The 20,955-nt window shown below is 37.4% G+C and overlaps 1 protein-coding gene across 3 annotated transcripts in view; it reads left to right on the top strand.

Annotated features, from left to right (window-relative positions):
- Window positions 1-20,072, top strand: part of inpp5b (inositol polyphosphate-5-phosphatase B) — a 48,184-nt gene extending 28,112 nt beyond the window's left edge. For all 3 annotated transcript variants that reach the window (XM_052147117.1, XM_052147118.1, XM_052147119.1), the window contains 13 exons: window positions 2,504-2,620; window positions 2,704-2,891; window positions 2,994-3,105; window positions 3,190-3,299; window positions 3,539-3,674; window positions 4,677-4,787; window positions 5,084-5,249; window positions 10,053-10,288; window positions 14,170-14,280; window positions 14,677-14,761; window positions 18,694-18,821; window positions 19,290-19,401; window positions 19,671-20,072. In XM_052147117.1, coding sequence (XP_052003077.1) covers window positions 2,504-2,620; window positions 2,704-2,891; window positions 2,994-3,105; window positions 3,190-3,299; window positions 3,539-3,674; window positions 4,677-4,787; window positions 5,084-5,249; window positions 10,053-10,288; window positions 14,170-14,280; window positions 14,677-14,761; window positions 18,694-18,821; window positions 19,290-19,401; window positions 19,671-19,810 — 1,752 coding nt within the window. In that variant the 3' untranslated portion in view covers window positions 19,811-20,072. The remainder of the gene's footprint in view (window positions 1-2,503; window positions 2,621-2,703; window positions 2,892-2,993; window positions 3,106-3,189; window positions 3,300-3,538; window positions 3,675-4,676; window positions 4,788-5,083; window positions 5,250-10,052; window positions 10,289-14,169; window positions 14,281-14,676; window positions 14,762-18,693; window positions 18,822-19,289; window positions 19,402-19,670) is intronic.
- The last annotated feature ends 883 nt before the right edge of the window (window positions 20,073-20,955 follow it).

Genomic DNA, 20,955 nt, shown 5'->3' with positions numbered 1-20,955 from the left:
CAATCTTTATTATCAATCGATTTCTCCCTAAAGTACAGTTAGTGTTACTATAGTAAATTCAAGGGTGGTGATGTAGAATTCTGTGCTGAATTCAAAAGGTTTCCACTTCTCGCACCTTGCTTCTCACTGATTCTTGCAGAGTTGCGAGTTTAAGAGCTCAAAACCGGTCTGCGAGTAAAAACGCACCTGTTCTGCGCTCGCTCCGCTCTGTCTATTTAGCCGTATCCAACTACAGATCCATGCAGGTGCATTAGCCGAGGTGGTGCCTCTGCCTGTGTGTTTGATGCTGCTAAACCAGGTACTTCAGATGCGTCTCTAGACTTCAAAATCAGATGAACCGCGATACAAATGCGCACCAACCAGTGTAGCTGAGAACCATTGGATAAACTCCAAGTCTAGATAAAAGTTTTAATGCAAAGAAAGATTGAATTAATATGAACGATATATGCCCCTCATTTGTAACCTAATGCCCCCTCTCTACTAATATGCTCTCAGTGCCCCCTGGCATCTTTTGAACACCCCCTGGGGGGGGGCTGCCTTATCACTTCTCAGTCTTCTCAGTTGTGGTGAGCAGTGAGATGGCAAGAAGAGAGAGAGAGAGAGAGAGAGTAGGCCAATCAAGAGCAGAGAGCCAATCAGAATGGTGGGCATTTACTGTCAAGTCTTAAAGGAGAAGCAACAGCTAAATGGCTAAAACATTAACTCATTTTATAAGTGAACTTCAAGGAACGTATTACATTTTTTATATATAAAAAGTATATGCGCAAGGATGAGGTGGATTTTCTTGAGTTTATCATAATTAAAACATTTATATTCAGGTGATGGAATCCATTTATTCACATAAACAACGACATGACTCAAAATGACACATCTGGACATAATTAAGAATATATTTTGCATAAATAAATTTAGATTTAATAGTTTAGTAATGTATTAATTACGGTAACTTGGCAGACCTACTAACTAGCATTTCTTTCGTTATTGTTTTGCGTATTTTATGATTTCGCTAATACTGATTTTAACAAAAAAGGATAGGCCGATACCGAAATTTGCCACTCACCTTATTTTGTCATCAGAGCACTGTTTTACTTAAAGGAATATTCCAGGTTCAATGCAAGTTAAGTTCAATCGACAGCATTTGTGATATAATGTTGATTATCACAAAAATGATTTCAGTCTCGTCCCTCCTTTTCTTTAAAACAAAAAGCAAAAATCTGGGTTACAGTGAGGCACTTACTGTGGAAGTGAATGGGGCCAATTTTTTTACATAAAAATACTCCGTTTCAAAAGTATAAACACAAGATATAAAGGATATGCTTGTAAACATTATTTCAGTTTGATTAAATCACTTACTAGCGTTTTCTGTGTAAAGTTATACCCGATTTTACAACTTTGTTGGAATGATGATGTCAACAAACCATAAAACCCTAAAATGACTGTAAAAATTATATAATAATACACAAGTTTTAACAGAAGAATTCATGTAAGCTTCACATATTTGTGTTTAAACCCTCCAACAATTGGCAACATTCACTTCCATTGTAAGTAATAATTGTAAAAAAAAGGTACAAAATCTTATTCCCATTAAAAATAGATTGAATCTGTTAAACACATGACTGGCCAAAATTTTAAAGAGAGCGACTGTAAAAGATAAATAGAAGATAAACATATTTATAAAGATACAAAAATAACTAAATATTATTACATGGTGATTGATAAGAAAAAAAGCTATTTTGTTCTCCTAAAACATTGCTTTTTTTTCCTTTTTTTTTTTGCAGTTCAAAACAACAGAACTCACTTTTTACACATACTTTATGTACTGTATATGATAAAACATTACAAATTCATACTATTCATATGCTGAGTAATTCCATGGAAATGTCAACCACATCATGGACAAATAAAAAGATACTAGAGAAACTAAACCCCCTTTTAAATTTAGTTTCATTGGTTATAATGGATAACGCAGTCCAGACCACTAGAGGGCGCCACTTGCTCACACAGCACTGACAATATTTTGAAACAGCCTTTTAGTAATCGCGCAAGCCCGTATTACGATTATTCAGTCAATTGTGCAACATTAATAGATATTATACCGATGTCTCCGAAGTCAAAGTCTGCTCATTTCAAAGCGTTCTGGATGTTTTCCCCTCATCATGCAGCCTATTGCTAAGTGCCGCTTTCACAACTGTCCGTTTATGGTGGTTTTTCCACATTAACGTAAGAATGAGAAAGAATACAAATTTAATATTACATGTACTTAGGAGTGCCAACCCTACTACATATTGTGTATTATTATTTCTATGTGCTGATGGATTTAATTTGGTCAATAATTGGCCAATAAATATTGATACGTCGGTGCAACCCCATAAATTTGATTTATTCAGTTATTTGTTTTTTGGCCGTACTCTTGTCTTTGGATAAGGGGTTAAGCTTTGAAATTGACGTCCTGTCATTCTTCAGCTCTTACAATTGTAAGAATCCTGTCATTTGTGGGTTTCAGGTAAAGCTGGTGCGGTTGGTGGGCATCATGCTGTTGTTCTATGTGAAGGCGGAGCATGCAGCGCATATCTCTGAGGTGGAGGCGGAGTCTGTGGGCACTGGTGTCATGGGACGAATGGTGAGAGACGTTTTATTTGATGATTTGTTTTGATTCAATCAAATGATCATTGGTGCATTCAGAAAGCTTTCCCTGTCATTCAGGGTAATAAAGGTGCAGTGGCCGTTCGCTTCCGATTCCATAATTCAGAAATCTGTGTGGTGAACTGCCACCTCGCCGCACACACCGAAGACTACGAAAGACGCAATCAGGACTTCAAGGACATTTGCCGCAGGATGCAGTTCAGACAGCAGGACCCCACACTACCACCCATCACTATCATGAAACACAAGTATGACTTTTACCAAACAGATAAGAGTGAGAGGTTTCTGTTTGTCACTCTCTAGAAAAGCTGCTGTCGGTCTATTCTCACAGCTTGTCGGTTTTCTCTCAGTGTTGTGTTATGGCTGGGAGATCTAAACTACAGGATAAGTGACCTTGAAGCTGATCATGTGAAGGACTTGATAGCTAAAAAGGATTTTGAGAGCCTGTATAATCATGACCAGGTAAAGCCTTCACACTGCTGGGGTTTTTGTGGATGGTGTTGAGTTGGACAGCAGTATGAATGACTGTGGCTTCATGTGTTTCAGCTGAAGAGGCAGATGGATGAAGATGCTGTGTTTGTAGGCTTCATCGAGGGAGAGATTGATTTCCAACCCACTTATAAATATGACACTGGATCCGATCACTGGGATACAAGGTTAAAGGACCCAGAAGAGTTTATGTTCTTATGTTTATATTTGATGAAAACTACAGGATAACATTAAAGCCAATCCCATATGCAGGAAGTGAGAATTGATTTGTGGGCCAAATTTAAGGATGATTTAAAGACTATTAACATTTGAGTGTTAAAAACTATTTTCAAAACAGGATTTTTGCTCCAAACTTTATTATTTTCAGCCTGATTGTTTCATCTTAGCAAAGTTTGTGTTTCTGCAGTGAGAAGTGTCGAGTGCCGGCATGGTGTGACCGCATCCTGTGGAGGGGCAAGAACATTAAACAGCTTCATTATCAGAGTCACATGACCCTGAAGACCAGTGACCACAAACCTGTCAGCACTCTGCTGGAGATCGGGGTGAGAACACCTCATACTCATCCTCAGTTTAGAGCTGTCATTCACTAGAAATATAACCAAAACGATTATTTATATATATTCAGCCTTTGGATAATTTTCAGTATATACCTTGATATTTATGCATTTTCTCTGACATTGTTTAAAGGTGTTAACTTATTGACTCCATTCACTTCCATTGGAATTGCCTCACTGTAAACCTTTTTTATTTATTTATTAATGGAGGGGCCGTCATTATGCAACTCGATTCAGCTTAATTTGTTTGAACCCGAAATATTCCTTTAAAATTATTGTGATATTCACAATGTAGCTTAAAGGAACAGTTCACCCAAAAATGAAAATTCTCTCATCATTTACTCACCCTCATGTCATCCCAGATGTCTATGACTTTCTTTCTTCAACAGAACACAAATAAAGATTTTTAGAAGAATATTTCAGCTCTGTAGGTCTATACAATGCAAGTGAATTGTGACCAGAACTTTGAATCTCCAAAAAGCACATAAAGGCATCATAAAAGTAATCCAGATGACTCCAGTGGTTTAATCCATGTCTTCAGAAGAGATATGATAAGTGTGGATGAGAAACAGATGAAAGTGAAAGTGGAGATTGATTGTAAAAGGACATTAATATTGATCTGTTTCTCACCCACATTTGTCATATCACTTATGAAGACATGGATTAAACCACTGGAGTCATATGGATTACTTTTATGATGCCTTTATGTGCTTTTTGGAGATTCAAAGTTCTGGTCACCATTCACTTGCATTTTATAGCCCTACAGAGCTGAAATATTCTTCTAAAAATCTTAATTTGTGTTCTGCTGAAGAAAGAAAGTCATACACATCTGGGATGACATGAGGGTGAGTAAATGATGAGAGAATTCTCATTTTTGTGTGAACTATTCCTTTAATTTTATTTATATTGCCATTAAAACATTGTGAATATTGTAACATTGCACAGACCTAAGTTATTCTCCTTATTGATGTGTCATTTTACTTCGAACAGATTAAGGTGGTGAATGAAGAGTCCTACAAGAGGAAATTTGAAGAGATCGTGAGACACATTGACAGACTGGAGAATGATTGTATTCCTTCAGTGTCTCTGTCTCAGACAGAGGTGAGCAGCCATGTTTATGATTAAGTCTCTCATTCCAGGCTTCCTACATTCAATTAGAAAACCTGGAAATGTCAGGAAATGTTAAAGCTGATTTGCTGATTTACTCATGGTCATTTCTACTGTAACTATAATTAGTTCTAGTTTTGCACTGTTAGAAATGACACAAAGACTCACAGAAATGCATTAGTCATGAGCCGATGGAACCCCGTTAAATTCTATAATGCCCATTTAACCTTGAAATGGATGCTTTAGACTTCTAATCATTTATTTTCATTTTATGAATGATCTGTCTGTAGTTCCACTTCAAGGATGTGAAGTTCATGCAGTATCAGGCGGAGACTGTGAGCGTTCACAATGACGGACAGGTGCCGTGTCAGTTTGAGTTCATTCCGAAGCTGGATGAGCCCACCTATTGCAAGCCCTGGTTAACAGCAAACCCAGCCAAAGGCTTCCTGGCTCAGGGTGAGATGAAATTACCATAATACCCAAACATCAACATTCATCTGTATGCTAACATTTTATTTTTGAAAGTTGATGGAATGATATCCTGCGAATCTTTCCGAAACAACCAGCTGTTGGTGTTTTATTGAGATTTCTATGTCCTCAGTGAACATGAAATGCTGCTTGAAGTGAGAAAATAACAACCAATCAGATTCTATGCTTGGTGTTTTATATACAGTTATGAACTAACAAGATTTCACTGTCGGCGGAGTTTGCAACATGGTGAAAACAGAAACCAAGCGACTAACAAAATGTCTCTTCGCACTTCACTTGTGGTCGCAGCTGGTTAGGACAAAAACTCATTCTGCCTTCAAGTTCTTCTGGCAGGTGTCACATATGAGATATTAATATTATTAAAATAGTAGCATAATAATATTATTAAAACAACAAAAACAAGATCATTTATTTATGATTATTACCCTTAAAAAGTAATCAGATTCTAATCAATACCCATTGAAAAAATACAGATAACTTTTAACTAAACATTGTTTACATAAAAACTATGCTCACTTTCTTCTGACATTGTTTATTACAATCAAAATGGATTATTAATTTGCGGTTTATTTGTTGTTAGCTTTCTAGTACTTTTTATATTTTTGCTATTTCCTGTAAAAACAAATGTTAGTACTGAACAAATTAAACCAAATTGTTATTGGTAGTACTGTTGTGGTGCACATAAATGCATGAACAAACTGTTTGTCTTCATGCCGTATCGTTTCATATAAGCTCTAAAATCCGTTTGTTGCGAATGTGACAAAGCAGAAATATAATAAACTTAATGAGGCTTGGGATGCACTGTTCCGAAACGTGGATTGGTATCGGCTCCGAGACTGACGTTTTTAACCAGATCCTGTATCAGTTCGACGAGCCCCATCCAAATCTGATACTGTGTGTTATTGTGTGTCATAGTTGTTACTGTCAAGCTCTAAAAATTACATTAGAAAACCATAAAAGCACCGTTAAAATTGTCATATGACTTGTGCATTTTATTTAAAGTCTTTTGAAGACACGTGAATAGCAAAAGGCTGCATTTATATTTATACGAAATATACAGTCTGCATGAGCTGCGCATTTCAGTGAACGTACGCTGCTCTTGTGCTGCTGTTTTTAGGTGTCTCACAATATGTGAGCGCTACCAGTGTTGGTGCTACAAAGGGGCCCCAGGGGAACACTTCGACCACATTTCAACTTCCGACGCTTAAGTGCAGTGGGTGGACTTTTCAAACGGCCCCTTACTCACCGAAGGCACATATGCAACAAGCTTCAAACATAAAACTACCCTGCTTAGAATTAAATTCTGCCCATGAAAAAGTCTCTTTAATAAAAGCAAAATGTATGATAATAGCACAGCACAGTACAAAGGGTGAAGATAATCAAATCACAAAATAAGATGTGCCCATGTGCAAACAGTCTTCATACATTGACATGCAGTTTCTTTTCCCTAAAAACAAGAAAGAAACAGTGTGTGTTTGAACTTGTGCTCTTTATCACTCTGTATCGGAAGTTCACACTGATTTTTAGTTTAAGTTTGTTTATCTCATTTTATTTTAACAGAAGGGGAAACAAAAGAATATTAAAATACGTAAAATGGCAAATAGCCTTTTAACTGCTCGTCTTCATTACGAGGGAAAAGAGGTAGTATTCATTTCAGAGCTAAAAGGGAATTGTTGTCCAAAGGCCGCCCAAATATGATTTAAAAGACCTTCTCTCTCAGAAAGGAAAGATCATGATGCTGTTATCCATGGCAAATGTTTGTTTTCAGTAGATAAGTGGCGAACGTAATGACTTTTACAACATATTTGTGGAGATTCTTAAGGTGGGACACATGGAATTCGTGTTCAAGTGACGGTGCATGTTAATACATTGAAAAATATGTGTTAAGGACTATAGGTCATAGCAGTTGCATAGCATTATGTCTGGTTAGTCTGATATGTGGGTTTGATTTGGTGAACTGAATTGACTGCTGTGAAGGATTAGATAGGCTAGTCAGATGGTGCGGTCTGAATTTCAAACTGTACTGCAAAAGGCTCTGGAGTGATCGTGGCCCCCAATAACTAAATCTTAATCTTTGCAGTTAAGAGTGTTTTCTACTAGCAATTTCACAAACATTTGTTATTTTTTACACACGTTTCCCAAAACTGCACTTAACATAAATGCGCGAGGATGCACTTTAAGTGCTTCTTGAGTTGCTGTCCGTGTGCGAGGTTCTGAAATGTGACAGTAGTGCTGCTCGTCAAACTTAATTTTATTTGTGCGTATAACATTTGTAATGTACCTCTCTGGAAATATTCATACACATTTAACCTAAATAATTACACAATTACATATTGTTTTGCAATAAGTTTGAGTAGAACAATCTATTTATTTGACACAATCGCCCCTTCGTTAATCAGGTGTGCGTTTTTTATATTTCGATTTCACAAATTGCTCTTTTTTGTCGAGATGAAAGTTTCCAGGATCAGTGAAGACAGCGGAGGTCCTGTGTTTGGTCCTGCCAATGACAAGCATTAATTGAATATAAAGAGGCTCGCAGTTATTGCACTGCGCAAAATGAGGACATGCGTGGAAGCTGTGCTTTAGGGACATTCACCAACAGGAGATGAGGATGAGGAGCCAGTATATAGATTAATTTAATGCATGGCAGCAAGTTAATGACATTTTTCCTTTTAATTTATATTATTTGATCATAAAGTTTAGCTATCACAGAGTCTGCTTAAAGTATATAATTAAGGGGTGCGGAGTATCAGATAGGGATATCCTACTGTATATTTATATGCATTTATATGCACTTTGTTCGCACATTTAAAAGCATTGTGCATTATCTGATATTGATGGGGGTGGGTTATTATTCTCAAAATGTGTCCCCCTCTGAAATTCCACATGCCCACCAACGTATTTCATCCTGGCGCCGACTCTGAGCCCTACACACAAACATCTCAGATAGATGCTCAATAGTTCGTTTCGCTTACAACATGCATTGAGAATGGCACCGGATGAGCATTTTGTTTTAAACGTTAATTTAGAAAAAACTGCTTTGTATTCATGCAGTACCATGAATTAAAATGTCAACGGTAAGAAATATGTCGTCTTCTGTGAAAGCATTACATCCCTAAGTGCAGGTTTTATAATCATGATCTGATCAATCAAGTGATTTTGGTCAGAGTATAATGAGTGCATTTCAGAATGTGCTTTTCCTTTCTCTCTTTTTCACTTCTGGACAATCACATGAAACTTTAGTGCTAGTGCAACAAAATGAAAAGCAACAGATGCCGCATTACCGCAAACTTCAAAATGGGCACAAGCTAACAGTCGACATTAACAACTTATTTTAAAAGATTAATACCAATTTTCCGGCCAAGATACTTTAATCGACTAGTCCCCAGCTTTCCACTGGTGATTACCACATTGTGGTTGTATGATTTCATGTGTGCTTATCTCGTAAATACAAACATTCTGACATGACTTAAAGGTAGAATCAGAATAACATGAAAGAGATTGAAATTATCTCTAAACACTTGTGGTACACATTAAGCAAAATTTGATAGATTCCAAACTGTTTTAAATAAACTGTCATATTTTCTGTATCCATAACAGCGATCATTGTTATTTGTACAGATCACAGTGTACAGATCACAGCACAGTTTTAACACACCTCAGCAGCAGACCGTAAAGTGAGCTTCATTTTGGCATTGTGTTGTGTGTGTGTGTGTGTGTGTGTGTGTGTGTGTGTGTGTGTGTGTGTGTGAGCGTGTATTTATCACTTTGTGGGGACCAAATTTCCCCATAAGGATAGTAAAACCCGAAATTTTTGACCTTGTGGGGACATTTTGTCGGTCCCCATGAGGAAAACAGCTTATAAATCATACTAAATTATGTTTTTTGAAAATGTAAAAATGCAGAAAGTTTTCTGTGAGGGTTAGGTTTAGGGGTAGGGTTAGGTTTAGGGATAGAATATAAAGTTTGTACAGTATAAAAACCATTATGTCTATGGAAAGTCCCCATAAAACATGGAAACACAACATGTGTGTGAGTGTGAGTGTGTGTGTGTGTGTGTGTGTGTGTGTGTGTGTGTGTGTGTGTGTGTGTGTGTGTGTGTGTGTGTGTGTGTGTGCGTGTATTTATCACTTTGTGGGGACCAAATGTCCACATAAGGATAGTAAAACCCGAAATTTTTGACCTTGTGGGGACATTTTGTCGGTCCCCATGAGGAAAACAGCTTATAAATCATACTAAATTATGTTTTTTGAAAATGTAAAAATGCAGAAAGTTTTCTGTGAGGGTTAGGTTTAGGGGTAGGGTTAGGTTTAGGGGATAGAATATAAAGTTTGTACAGTATAAAAACCATTATGTCTATGGAAAGTCCCCATAAAACATGGAAACACAACGTGTGTGTGTGTGTGTGTGTGTGTGTGTGTGTGTGTGTGTGTGTGTGTGTGTGTGTGTGTGTGTGTGTGTGTGTGTGTGTGAGCGTGTATTTATCACTTTGTGGGTACCAAATGTCCCCATAAGGATAGTAAAATCCGAAATGTTTGACCTTGTGGGGACATTTTGTCGGTCCCCATGAGGAAAACAGCTTATAAATCATACTAAATTATGTTTTTTGAAAATGTAAAAATGCAGAATGTTTTCTGTGAGGGTTAGGTTTAGGGGTAGAGTTAGGTTTAGGGGATAGAATATAAAGTTTGTACAGTATAAAAACCATTATGTTTATGGAAAGTCCCCATAAAACATGGAAACACAACATGTGTGTGTGTGTGTGTGTAGGTGCCAGTGTAGACATTGTTCTGGAGGTGTTTGTGAACTGCTCTACTGCTCCAGGGCTGAACTCAGGCCAGCAGCAGCTTGAAGACATCATGGTTCTTCATCTGGAGCGAGGCAAAGACTACTTCATCTCCATCACAGGCTCTTACCTGCCTAGCTGCTTCGGCTCTTCTCTCAGTACACTGTGTCTGCTGAGAGAACCCATCCAGGACATGCCACCTCAGACCATAAAAGAGATGGTGAGATGCAGTGTGTGAAATTATGTGTATCATTGTTTCAGTGTAGAAATACTTTCTCCTATGCCAGCTTAATTTGCAGAGGCAACTGTGTAAGCCATACATAGGCTACTAAATTAAAATGTATTATGCTCTGCCCTAAAATATATAATCGGGTGTTACATTGCACTGGATTAAAAACACACAGTGAAGAGTTTAAAATATATCATGTTATTTAGAAAACCAGTCCAATTAGAGACAGCTGTTACTGTCTGCTACTCCTCGCCCATTTTAGGAATTTGTTCGTATGGGTTCAATTTAAAATTAAATGTTTTCAGTTGAACTTTTATCAAACAATGGTGTGTTTTTTTTTTTTTTTTTTACAAATTAGCAATTATGTGATTTCGGTGCATTTTTCATAATGAAAGGCTAAATGTTTTGCCATGGAAATTAGCTTTCAAGTCATGGAAATTCATTGGCTGAAAAGAGCGGGAACCCTGTTATTTATTTAGTTATTCATTTTTGCAGTGTATACAGGGTTACCATGGTCATTTAAACCCCTGAAAATGTAATGGCATTTTTAAAATTGTGTTTTGTAGACCTGAAAAAATAATGGGGGAAAAAATGAATTTTCTTCCTTTCAATTCATGAATTGGAATTGGAATTGGAATGATAGGAAGTGGAATTTACTGACGGGATATTTACATTTGTAATCCAATCAGTAAAAACGCATGTGACCATCTACATTTACATTTTGTGATTTAGCAGATGCTTTTATCCAAAGTGACTTACAAATGAGGGACATAACCAGCAGTTTGCCAAAAAAAAGTCAACAATATCTTAAGTATTGCACTGCCAAGTACTCACAGTGGCTGGAATAGTAAAGATTCTAGTGCAGAAGTTTTTTTGTAATTATTAAATAGTAAGTTCATTTAGTGTGGATTGGTTAAATGCTCGTGGAACATGTGTTTTTTTAACTGGTTCTTGTACGTTGAGTTGGCTTCAGCAGATCAGGTGGAGGTTGGAAAATCATTTCCAACCTCTGTTCCAGGAACAGAGAAAGTGAATGATCATGAAATAGACTTTGTGCCTTTTTGCGACGGGACCTCCAGGCGCCACTTGTTCATTGATTGAGAGCTAGTTGAGATGTAGACCTGGAGGAGTGAAGTGAAGTAAGAGGGTGCTGTTCCATCGGCTGTCCTGAAAGCCAGAGTCAAATCCTTGAAATTGATCTGGGCAGATACTGGTTGCCAGTAGAGTAAAATCAAGAGTGGGGTGACGTGAGCCCTCTTTGGTTGATTGAAGACCAGACGCTCAACAATGTTCTGGACCATCTGCAGTGGCTTAATCATGCTAGCAGACCGGACAACAGAGCCTTAGAGTAGTCCAATCTTGAAATGATCAGAGCTTGGATCTGATTTTCCTGATGTTGTAAAGCGCGAACCTGCAAGATCGGATGGTTGAAAGATGTGGGTGGTGAAGCTGGTCATCTACCACCAATCCCAGGTTCTGCGCTCTCCTGGTTGCCGTTAGCGTAGTTCAACCAAGATGAATAGAGAAGTTGTGGTCAACAGACGGTTGGCTGGGATCACAAGGAGTTCTGTCTTGGCAAGGTTAAGCTGAAGGTGGCATTTCTTCTTCCAGGTCGAAATCTCAGAGAGACAGGCAGAGATATGAGCTGAGACGTGGGGTCATCAGGCTGGAACAAGAGGTAGCACAACAGGTAGAGGTAGATACATCTGCGTAGCAGTGGTATGTGCCTTAATGATTTGTCCAAGTGATGATGTGTAGTTCAAGAAGAGAAGGGGTCCAAGCACTGATCCCTAAGGAACACCACTCCTCTCCAAGAGACCTTGAAGGATCTGCCTGTGAAGTACAATTTGAACTATCCAAGAGCAGATCATGTGGTGCCCAGTTTGTAGAGGGTGGACAGGAGGATCTGATGGTGTACCATGTCAAAAGAAGCAGACAAGTCAAGAAGGATGAGGACAGATGAATTGGAGTTAGTTCACGCCAGTTGCAGGGTTTCAGCAACTGACAAGAAGGCAGGCTCCATTGAGTGTCCTTTTTTGAAGCCAGACTGATGTCTGTCGTGTAGGTTGAAGGTTCTGTGAAAGAAAAGCAGAGAACTGGTTGAAAACAACCCTCTCAAGAGTTTTAGCCTGGAAAGGTAGGAGAGAGACTGTAGGGTCTGTAGTTATTGACTGCTGTGGGGTTATGTGTTGATTTCCTTTAGCATTGGGGTTACTCAAGCCTGCTTGAATGTGTTGGGGAAATTTCCAGTTGTAAGAGACATGTTGATGATGTGTGAGAGTGCAGGTACAATTTATGAAGCTGCATCTAAATCCACCTCTGTTTGGATTTATGTCTCCAAGATGGATCTCGAATCCATCTTGGAGGGCATTTATACTTTGTCTTTTCATGATCGGATAGCAATCTGATCAGTAGAAACACATGAAGTGACCAAATATAAATACCCCCTGAATTGCAATTCAAAGAAATTTAACACAGTCACACTACATAATTTCATTAGTCCAAGACACATTTTGTGACAAATACATTTTAATAAAATTCTTCATAAGTTGTGAGCCATGAACAAAACCAACCAGCTTCGAGGTGAATCGCATCACAAACTTTGTTTTGAGGCAAAAAAGTATTTGAAAATCGGACATAAAGACAAAGGTACAAGGATTTGTACTTATCTTGTTTCATGAGGGCACGGACTACAATCCCATGAAGCATTGCGAATGATGTAATTGAATAAAAAATTATGGGAATATATAAAACTATTGATTTTAGGTTGTCTATTATAAGTATAGAAACAATATATTTTACTTTATTGCAAAATATCCTGATATGTACAAATATATAAGTAGTTTAAGGGTGAAGGGGACCATCTCAATTATGTCATTCACAGTGCATCATGGGAGCGCGTGTTCGTTTTGAGCCAAGTTTCGGGGGTTTCGTTGATTGGTGGATCATTCTCTGCTGTGCCATGGGTAATGTAGTTGTTTACCATGAATTCTGCTATCAAACATGATATTTAAACAATGAAGCTGAGATAACACAGACAACTTCGGAGCTCACGGTAGGTCTATCTTTAAAGGTTTATAAGTTATAGTTGAAAATCTATTTGTCTATAGGATAAATTAATGGGATTTTTACTTGCGGAACCAGACTGTTGCGCTCAATAGTTCACTCTACTTACTCTGTAATGTTATGTTGCTATGGTAACAAACAGTGCATTCATATCGAACGGTGATTAAAATGACCGTAATTACTTGTGCATTAAATGGTTTGAACCGCACGCATTCCAGCCAATCAAAAACAAGTATTAGGACAGACTATTTGGTTTAAGCCTATTTATTCCCTAATAGGTAGAATTTAATTTTTTAACTTGTAGAAATAATATTTCCCACCCTAATTCTTTTTATAATAAATAAAATCAAACCCCACCACATTGGTCCACTACATGGTTTTCAGATAACATAATCCAAATTAATTATATTGATTGTTTATATATTTATATATATATAGTTTAAAATAGAATTAGGCTATGTCTACGTTAATCCAGATACTTTTGAAAACGGCGTTTTCATTTCAAAGTGCTCTCCGTCCACACTAGCGTTTTCAAGTGTTTTCGAAAAATTGCTCGTCCTCACTGAAACTTATGAAAATGCTTACATGTTAATGCACATGTGGAAAATACTCATGCATGTATTGTCTGAAATGCAATTCCGTCGCCGGACTCCAATTCAGAGTAAACTTCCCTTCGCCTTTGAAGGAACGCAATGTGATGTTTGTACAAAGTGACATTTATTTTTTAACAACGCTATCAATGTGAGTATCAAGTACAACAGCTCAACAGAAGTACAACAGATGTCTTGTTTTCTGTTTTCTATCAGAGTATGAAGTCAAATAATCAAATGAGCGACCCAGAGGCTGACAAACCTCAAGAAATCCCGAAGGAGATTTGGATGATGGTGGACCATCTCTTCCGTTATGCTAAAAAACAGGTCAGGACAGGTCTTTCTCGTTTGTTCATGCATTACTTTGTTTTTGAACTTGTTCTGTCTGTGCTTGTCTTTTAAACTCTGCTGTTGCAACTTTAGTCCTTACAGACTGTTTGTCTTATTTATGGCTCCCATTGAGCTCTCTTCCATAGCAACACCAGCACTAAAGCAGGAATCTGTCGAGGTTATTAACTACCGGTTGCCTTAGAAGGCGTTTCTGTAACCAGAAACAAAAAATAGCTTCCCCAAATCATTCTTTGTTGTTCGGGCTTGTCAAAACTACTTTACTATTCTTAATGTGTTTCAATGCATTGAGGCTAAATTGACATTCTGAACTATAATGTCTGGAGTTCATCCAAAGTAGCAGTGATGAAATTGCATTTTGTCATTGTATCACAGGAAGATCTCTTTCAGCAGCCTGGCTTACGCAGTGAGTTTGAGGAGATTCGGGATTGTCTGGACACAGGCAGCTTAGACACTCTCCGTATCCTTTCACGCAGTCACTTTGTAATAATTACATTAAAGATCAGTGTGTCACTGGTATGACCTGATTCAGTGGCCCCAGAAAGACCTGGTATTAACATCAGATTTGGGTGATCTGATCAATCAAACCACATTCTGAGGTGCAGGTGTCAGAAATGCATGTGAACTTACTACATTAGTAGTGTAAATGCCAATGCATCCCTGACAACTGAAAGACTGGTTAAAGACTGGCAACTTGCCTGCCAGTGAAGCATTGGACCTAATCAACTTTGCTGTTCTCTCTTAAGGCTGTACATTCGGGGGGTCTGGGTAGCTCAGCGAGTAAAGATGCTGACTACCACCCCAGGAGTCATGAGTTTGAATCCAGGGCATACTGAGTGTCTCCAGCCAGGTCTCCTAAGCAACCAAATTTCCCCGGTTACTAGGGACGGCTGAAACACACATGCAGAAAAAAATCACACCATAAGATATATGACAATTAAACGTGAAATCCCTGAAAGACACAATTAATCATCATAGCCCTAAAACAGACAATTATTCATCATAATCATAATTATTTGTTTGGCAATTAATCGTCAGACAAATTTCATAATTGTGACAGCCCTAATAAATATAAATCCTGATTATATGGTTATACATCTGCATATATAACTATACATATGAATATGCATACTCATAAATCTTTTATACCAGTAGTTAGAAATCCTGAATATATACTTATGAATCTGAATATATAAATGTAACTGTGAATATATAGTTATAAATCTGAATATATAAATATGAATCCTTAATATATAGTTATAAATCTGAATATATAAATATGAATCCTTAATATATAGTTCTAAATCTGAATATATAAATATGAATCATGAATATATAGTTATATGTATATATATATATCTTAATTCTAAATGTAACTCTGAATATTTAGTTGTAGATCCTGAATATATGAATGGAACTTTGATTATAGTTCTAAATCTGAATATATAAATATGAATCATGAATATATAGTTATATGTATATATATATATCTTAATTCTAAATGTAACTCTGAATATTTAGTTGTAGATCCTGAATATATGAATGGAACTTTGATTATAGTTCTAAATCTGAATATATAAATATAAATCCTAAAAATATTGTTATAGTTATAAATTGTGTATATTTAGCCAAAAATCTGATTATATAATGTAAAACTAAATGTATAAATATAATATTCAGTATATAAATGTGAATCCTAACTATACAAATCCTAAATACTGTGTGTGTGTGTGTGTGTGTGTGTGTGTGTGTGTGTGTGTGTGTGTGTGTGTGTGTATGTATATATATATATATATATATATATATATATATATATATATATATATATCGTACAATGCATTGAGAAATTATTAAGACCCTCCATTTTTTTCAATTTAAAAATGCTTTTAAATAATTATTTTTTTCATATCATTCTACACTCCATACCCCATATATATATATATATATATATATATATATATTGCCCCGCCTTTCTGTGTGGAGTTTGCATGTTCTCCCCGTGTCTGCGTGGGTTCTCTCCGTGTACTCCGGCTTCCTCCCACCATCCAAAAGACATGCAGGCTAGGTTAATTGGTGTCTCCAAAAATTGCCCTAGGTGTGGATGTGGATGTGGAGGTGAGTGTGAGTGTATGTCTGTCTATGTGTGGCCCTCACGATGGACTGGCGACCTGTCCAGGGTGTCCCCCGCCTTTCGCCCAATATTAGCTGGGATAGGCTCCAGCCCCCCGCGACCCTGTACACAGGATAAGCGGTTGACGATGGATGGATGGATGGATGGATGGATATATATATATATATATCACATTGACATAAGTATTCAGACCCTCATGTATTTTATGACACTTGAAATTTAGCTCAGGTGCAACCCATTTCTCTGGATCATCGTTGAGATGTTTCTACACTTTGATTGGAGTCCACCTCTGGCAAATTCAGTTGATTGGACATGATCTGGAAAGGCACACACCTGTCTATATAAGGTCTCGCCGATTTAAATGCATATCAGAGCAAAAATCAAGCCATGATGTCAAAGGAACTGCCCGCAGAGCTCAGAGACTGGATTGTGTCGAGACACTGTTCTGGCAAAGGCTACAAAAAAAACAAAACAATTGGCTGCATTGAAGGTTCCCAAGAGCACAGCGGCCTCCATAATTCTTAAATGGAAGAAGTTTGGAACAACCTGGACTCTTCCTAGAGCTAGCCACCCGGCCAAACTGAGCAATCAGGTGAGAAGGGCATTGGTAAGAGAGGTGACCAAGAACCTGATGGTCACTCTGGTTGAGCTCCAGAGATGATGTGTGGAGATGGGAGAAACTTACAGAATGACAACCATCACAGCAACACTCCACCGATCTGGCTTTATGGCAGAGTGGCCAGAAGGAAGTCTCTCCTCAGTGAAAGACACATACAAAAATCACCTAAAGGACTGTGAGAAACGAGATTCTCTGGTCTGATGAAATGAAGATTGGCCTCAATTACAAGCATCATATCTGGAGGAAACAAGGTTCCGCTCATCCCCTGCGCAATACCATCTCAACGGTGAAGCATGGTGGTGGCAGCATCATGCTGTGGGGGTGTTTTTCAGTGGCAGCGGCAGGGACTGGGGGACTGGTCAGGGTTTAAGGAAAGCTGAACATAGCAAAATACATAGATACCCTAATAAAAACCTGGTCCAGAGTGCTCAGGACCTCAGACTTGGCGGAGGGTTCACCTTGCAAAAGGACAATGACCCTAAGCACACAACCTAGACAACACAAGAGTGGCTTAGGAACAACTCTGTGAATGTCCTTGAGTGGCCCAGCCAGTGCCCGGGACTTGATCCCAATAGAACATCTCTGGAGAGACATGAAAATGGCTGTCCACTGACTGTCCCCAACCAATCTGACAGAGCTTGAGAGGATCTACAGAGAAGAATGGCAGAAAACCTCCAAATCCAGGTGTGTAAAGCTTGTCGCATCTGTAAGGAATATTTCGGATCTATTCGCGATCTCCAATTCCCTGGTCCCGTCTTTCTATGTTCGTGCCCAGTGAGGTGCAGTCATGAGTCTGAGTCTCTGGAAACTTCGTGAAGGAAGTAGAAAAAACAACACAGTCATGTTTATTAGAGCAGGCATGTCATTTATATTTTCATGAGACAATAAGCAGCCAATGGGAATGCGGTAACAAGGGTGTAGAGGCCATATACAGATGTTCCAGCCGTGATGCCTTACGGTTGACCTTGTGGACGGGTGTGACCTTAATCAGATCACAGAAATAATTATGCGGAACATGATAAAGAGGAAAAATGGTCAGCAGTTGCTAAATATATTGCCTCACTATCGTGCGCACGTTTTTTTGCTTTGTCATTATGAGGTATGGAGTGTAGATTGATGTGAAAAAAAAATTATAAATTATTGAAAGCATTTTTGCATAAGGCTGCAACATTACAAAATGTGAAAAAAAATAGGGGTCTGAATACTTTATAATTGTAAATATAAATCTGAATTCATAGATATAAATCCTAATATGCAATTACAAATCCTGAATATATATATATATATATATATAGGTCAAAATTTTAATATATAGTTATTAATCTGAATCTAAATGTAAGTCCTGAATGTATAAATGCAATTCTTAATCTATCTCTCTTTCTGACATATCGTGACACACATCATATTAAGTACTGGGAAATATCACGTTTGTAATGATGTGCCAACTCATTATGCAGTAAACACACTGATGGAGTAAGTGATCGATGATGAAATCCAATCACGTTTGAGACACACCAGGTGTAAATGGTGATCTGTTTCATCCCGATCACCTGAGAAAGATGTTTATACCAGATGTGACCAGTGCCTGTGTGTCTGCTGTGACCTGACGGTTATGAGTGTCCTTAACCCAGAGAAATATTAGCTGGTAGTAGCAACTCAGTGGCTGAAGCTCTGCTGCTGTTCCTGGATGCTCTTCCTGAGCCGGTGATCCCCTTCTCTTTCTACCAGCAGTGCTTGGACTGTTCCTCTGACAGCAGCCAGTGCAGACAGGTTTGTGCCCTCAGATTTCAACTTCTCTCCTAGAACTTCTCCCATGCATGACTTATGGCTCTGTTCCAAAACCTAGTGAGCTGCCATGCTGTCAACTGCCTGCATACCTTCAAAGGCAGCATCTTAACTGAACTAAAACCTCATAAGTGACTGATTTAGGGCACTCCACAAACAGTAGGCTGCTTTAGATTTAGTCTAAAATCGGGTGTTTGGAACAGCGTGCGTGTCGAGAGCGCGGCTATGATGCCTTAAAATGCTGCCTACAGAGGCGCCTTAACAATATCTGGTAGTCATGTTTGGTCGTGTGAGTACGTTATATTCTGAACATGTGTTTGTGTAGTCATAGTCATGTGTCGTGTTGGACATGAGATCCTGATTGCAAAATACGCCTGGACTTTTGGAAACTGTTACTCTTCTTACAAAATAATCACAATATTTTTAATGAAATGTTTTTTTTTTCATCCACAGATCATTTCTATGCTACCTCAGTGCCATAAAAATGTTTTTAACTATTTAATGGCCTTTCTGCACGAGTTGTTGAAGCACTCTGCACATAATCGGCTGGATGTCAATATTTTAGGTAGGATGACGACGCACTTTCACTACTTGTTTTGGAGGATTTTTGTCAGCAGATTCTGAAAGCACAGGCCTGTTTCAATGGAAAGCAGAACTCACAAGAGCTTATTTTACTCATAACTCATTCAGTACTGAAGATGAAGAAAATGTGGTTTGATTCTAGGTGTTTGAAGGTGTCATCTTAAAAACAATGTTTTTTTTTTTGCTTGTTTGTTTTTTCATTTTCAACGCGTATATATTGATAGATTTAATTGATTTTTCTTTTGTTTACAGCCTCCGTTTTCGCTGGCCTCTTGCTCCGGTCGCCCACAAAGCAAGATATTACAAAGAAAAGGAAGGAGAAGGAGTTTTTCCATCATTTCTTGGTCCAGAGCCCCTCTGACAGAGGCATTCATGACAAATTACCTGAATAATGGACTGTATCATGCTGCCTACCATTCCTAGTTTTTTTCATGCCTAGGATCAACAGAATTATGTGTATAAACTTTGTAGTAGTTGCCATTTAATTCAAAGCATTTTAAACCGCTATTAAAACTATTTGTTTTATTATAAAACTGAAGGGAGACTGATTGTTTTTATTTGCAAAATAGTGGTTATTTCATGAAATATATTTGTATTTTGATGTTTGTAAATACACCCCAGCTGTTTTTATAATAAAAAATAAACTGAAGTATAACAATCAATAACCTAGTTTCCATCCACTTTTCACGCTATTTTGTTATCGACAAAGTGAAAATGCATTAAAAAAAAATCCATTCAAATGACCTTTTATCGATAAAAATGGTGTGGGTGATATATATATATATATTTTTGAATATTTAAAGATAACTATGTATAATTATTTCATCATTATATATTTAATTATTGTTATATGAGGGACTTTCTCAGCAAATATTTGTATATGAGATTAAATGCGATTAATTAATCGGGACACCATGTAATTCATTCGATTACAAATTTTAATCGATTGACAGCCCTAATATATATATATATATATATATATAATACAAATATTCAGATAATTAAAATGCATTACATTCTTGTGGCAGAAGAGTTAATCATTAATAAGACAATACAAAAAGCAGCTTTTGAATACAATGTATTGTTTACTACCATATTATTGATCATAAGTCAATCATTGTCATACAGTTCACAGCAATCCATTTCACAAGTGAATTTGTCAATCAGTTCGAGATTTATAATGAGGGCTTGTTTAAGGACCCGTCAATGTACACCTGCGTCAGACATTTTTTTATAATTTCTTTTTTATTAATGCTTACAAAACTTTTACATCTAGAGCCAAGAGGTATATTAAAACAAACAACAACAAAAAGGAAAATAAATAAATAAACAAACAGTTTAAATACAAATATCAAATTGTTTATATATTTCAATACACTTTACAGCTTTTTTGTTACTCAAATTGGAAATTGTTCTTAGGTATTGCTGAACCTCTGAATTAAAAATGAAAACGAATGGTTTATAACCACCATACTTACATTTATGAATACTAAACTTTGCCAACAAAAGCAGAAAATGTATCAAATAATATTCCTTA

The sequence above is a fragment of the Xyrauchen texanus genome, chromosome 17 (assembly GCF_025860055.1).
Source record: "Xyrauchen texanus isolate HMW12.3.18 chromosome 17, RBS_HiC_50CHRs, whole genome shotgun sequence".
Classification (NCBI taxonomy): domain Eukaryota; kingdom Metazoa; phylum Chordata; class Actinopteri; order Cypriniformes; family Catostomidae; genus Xyrauchen; species Xyrauchen texanus.
Note: the sequence above shows the minus strand (reverse complement) of the source record. Positions and strands in the feature narration are given on the sequence as shown.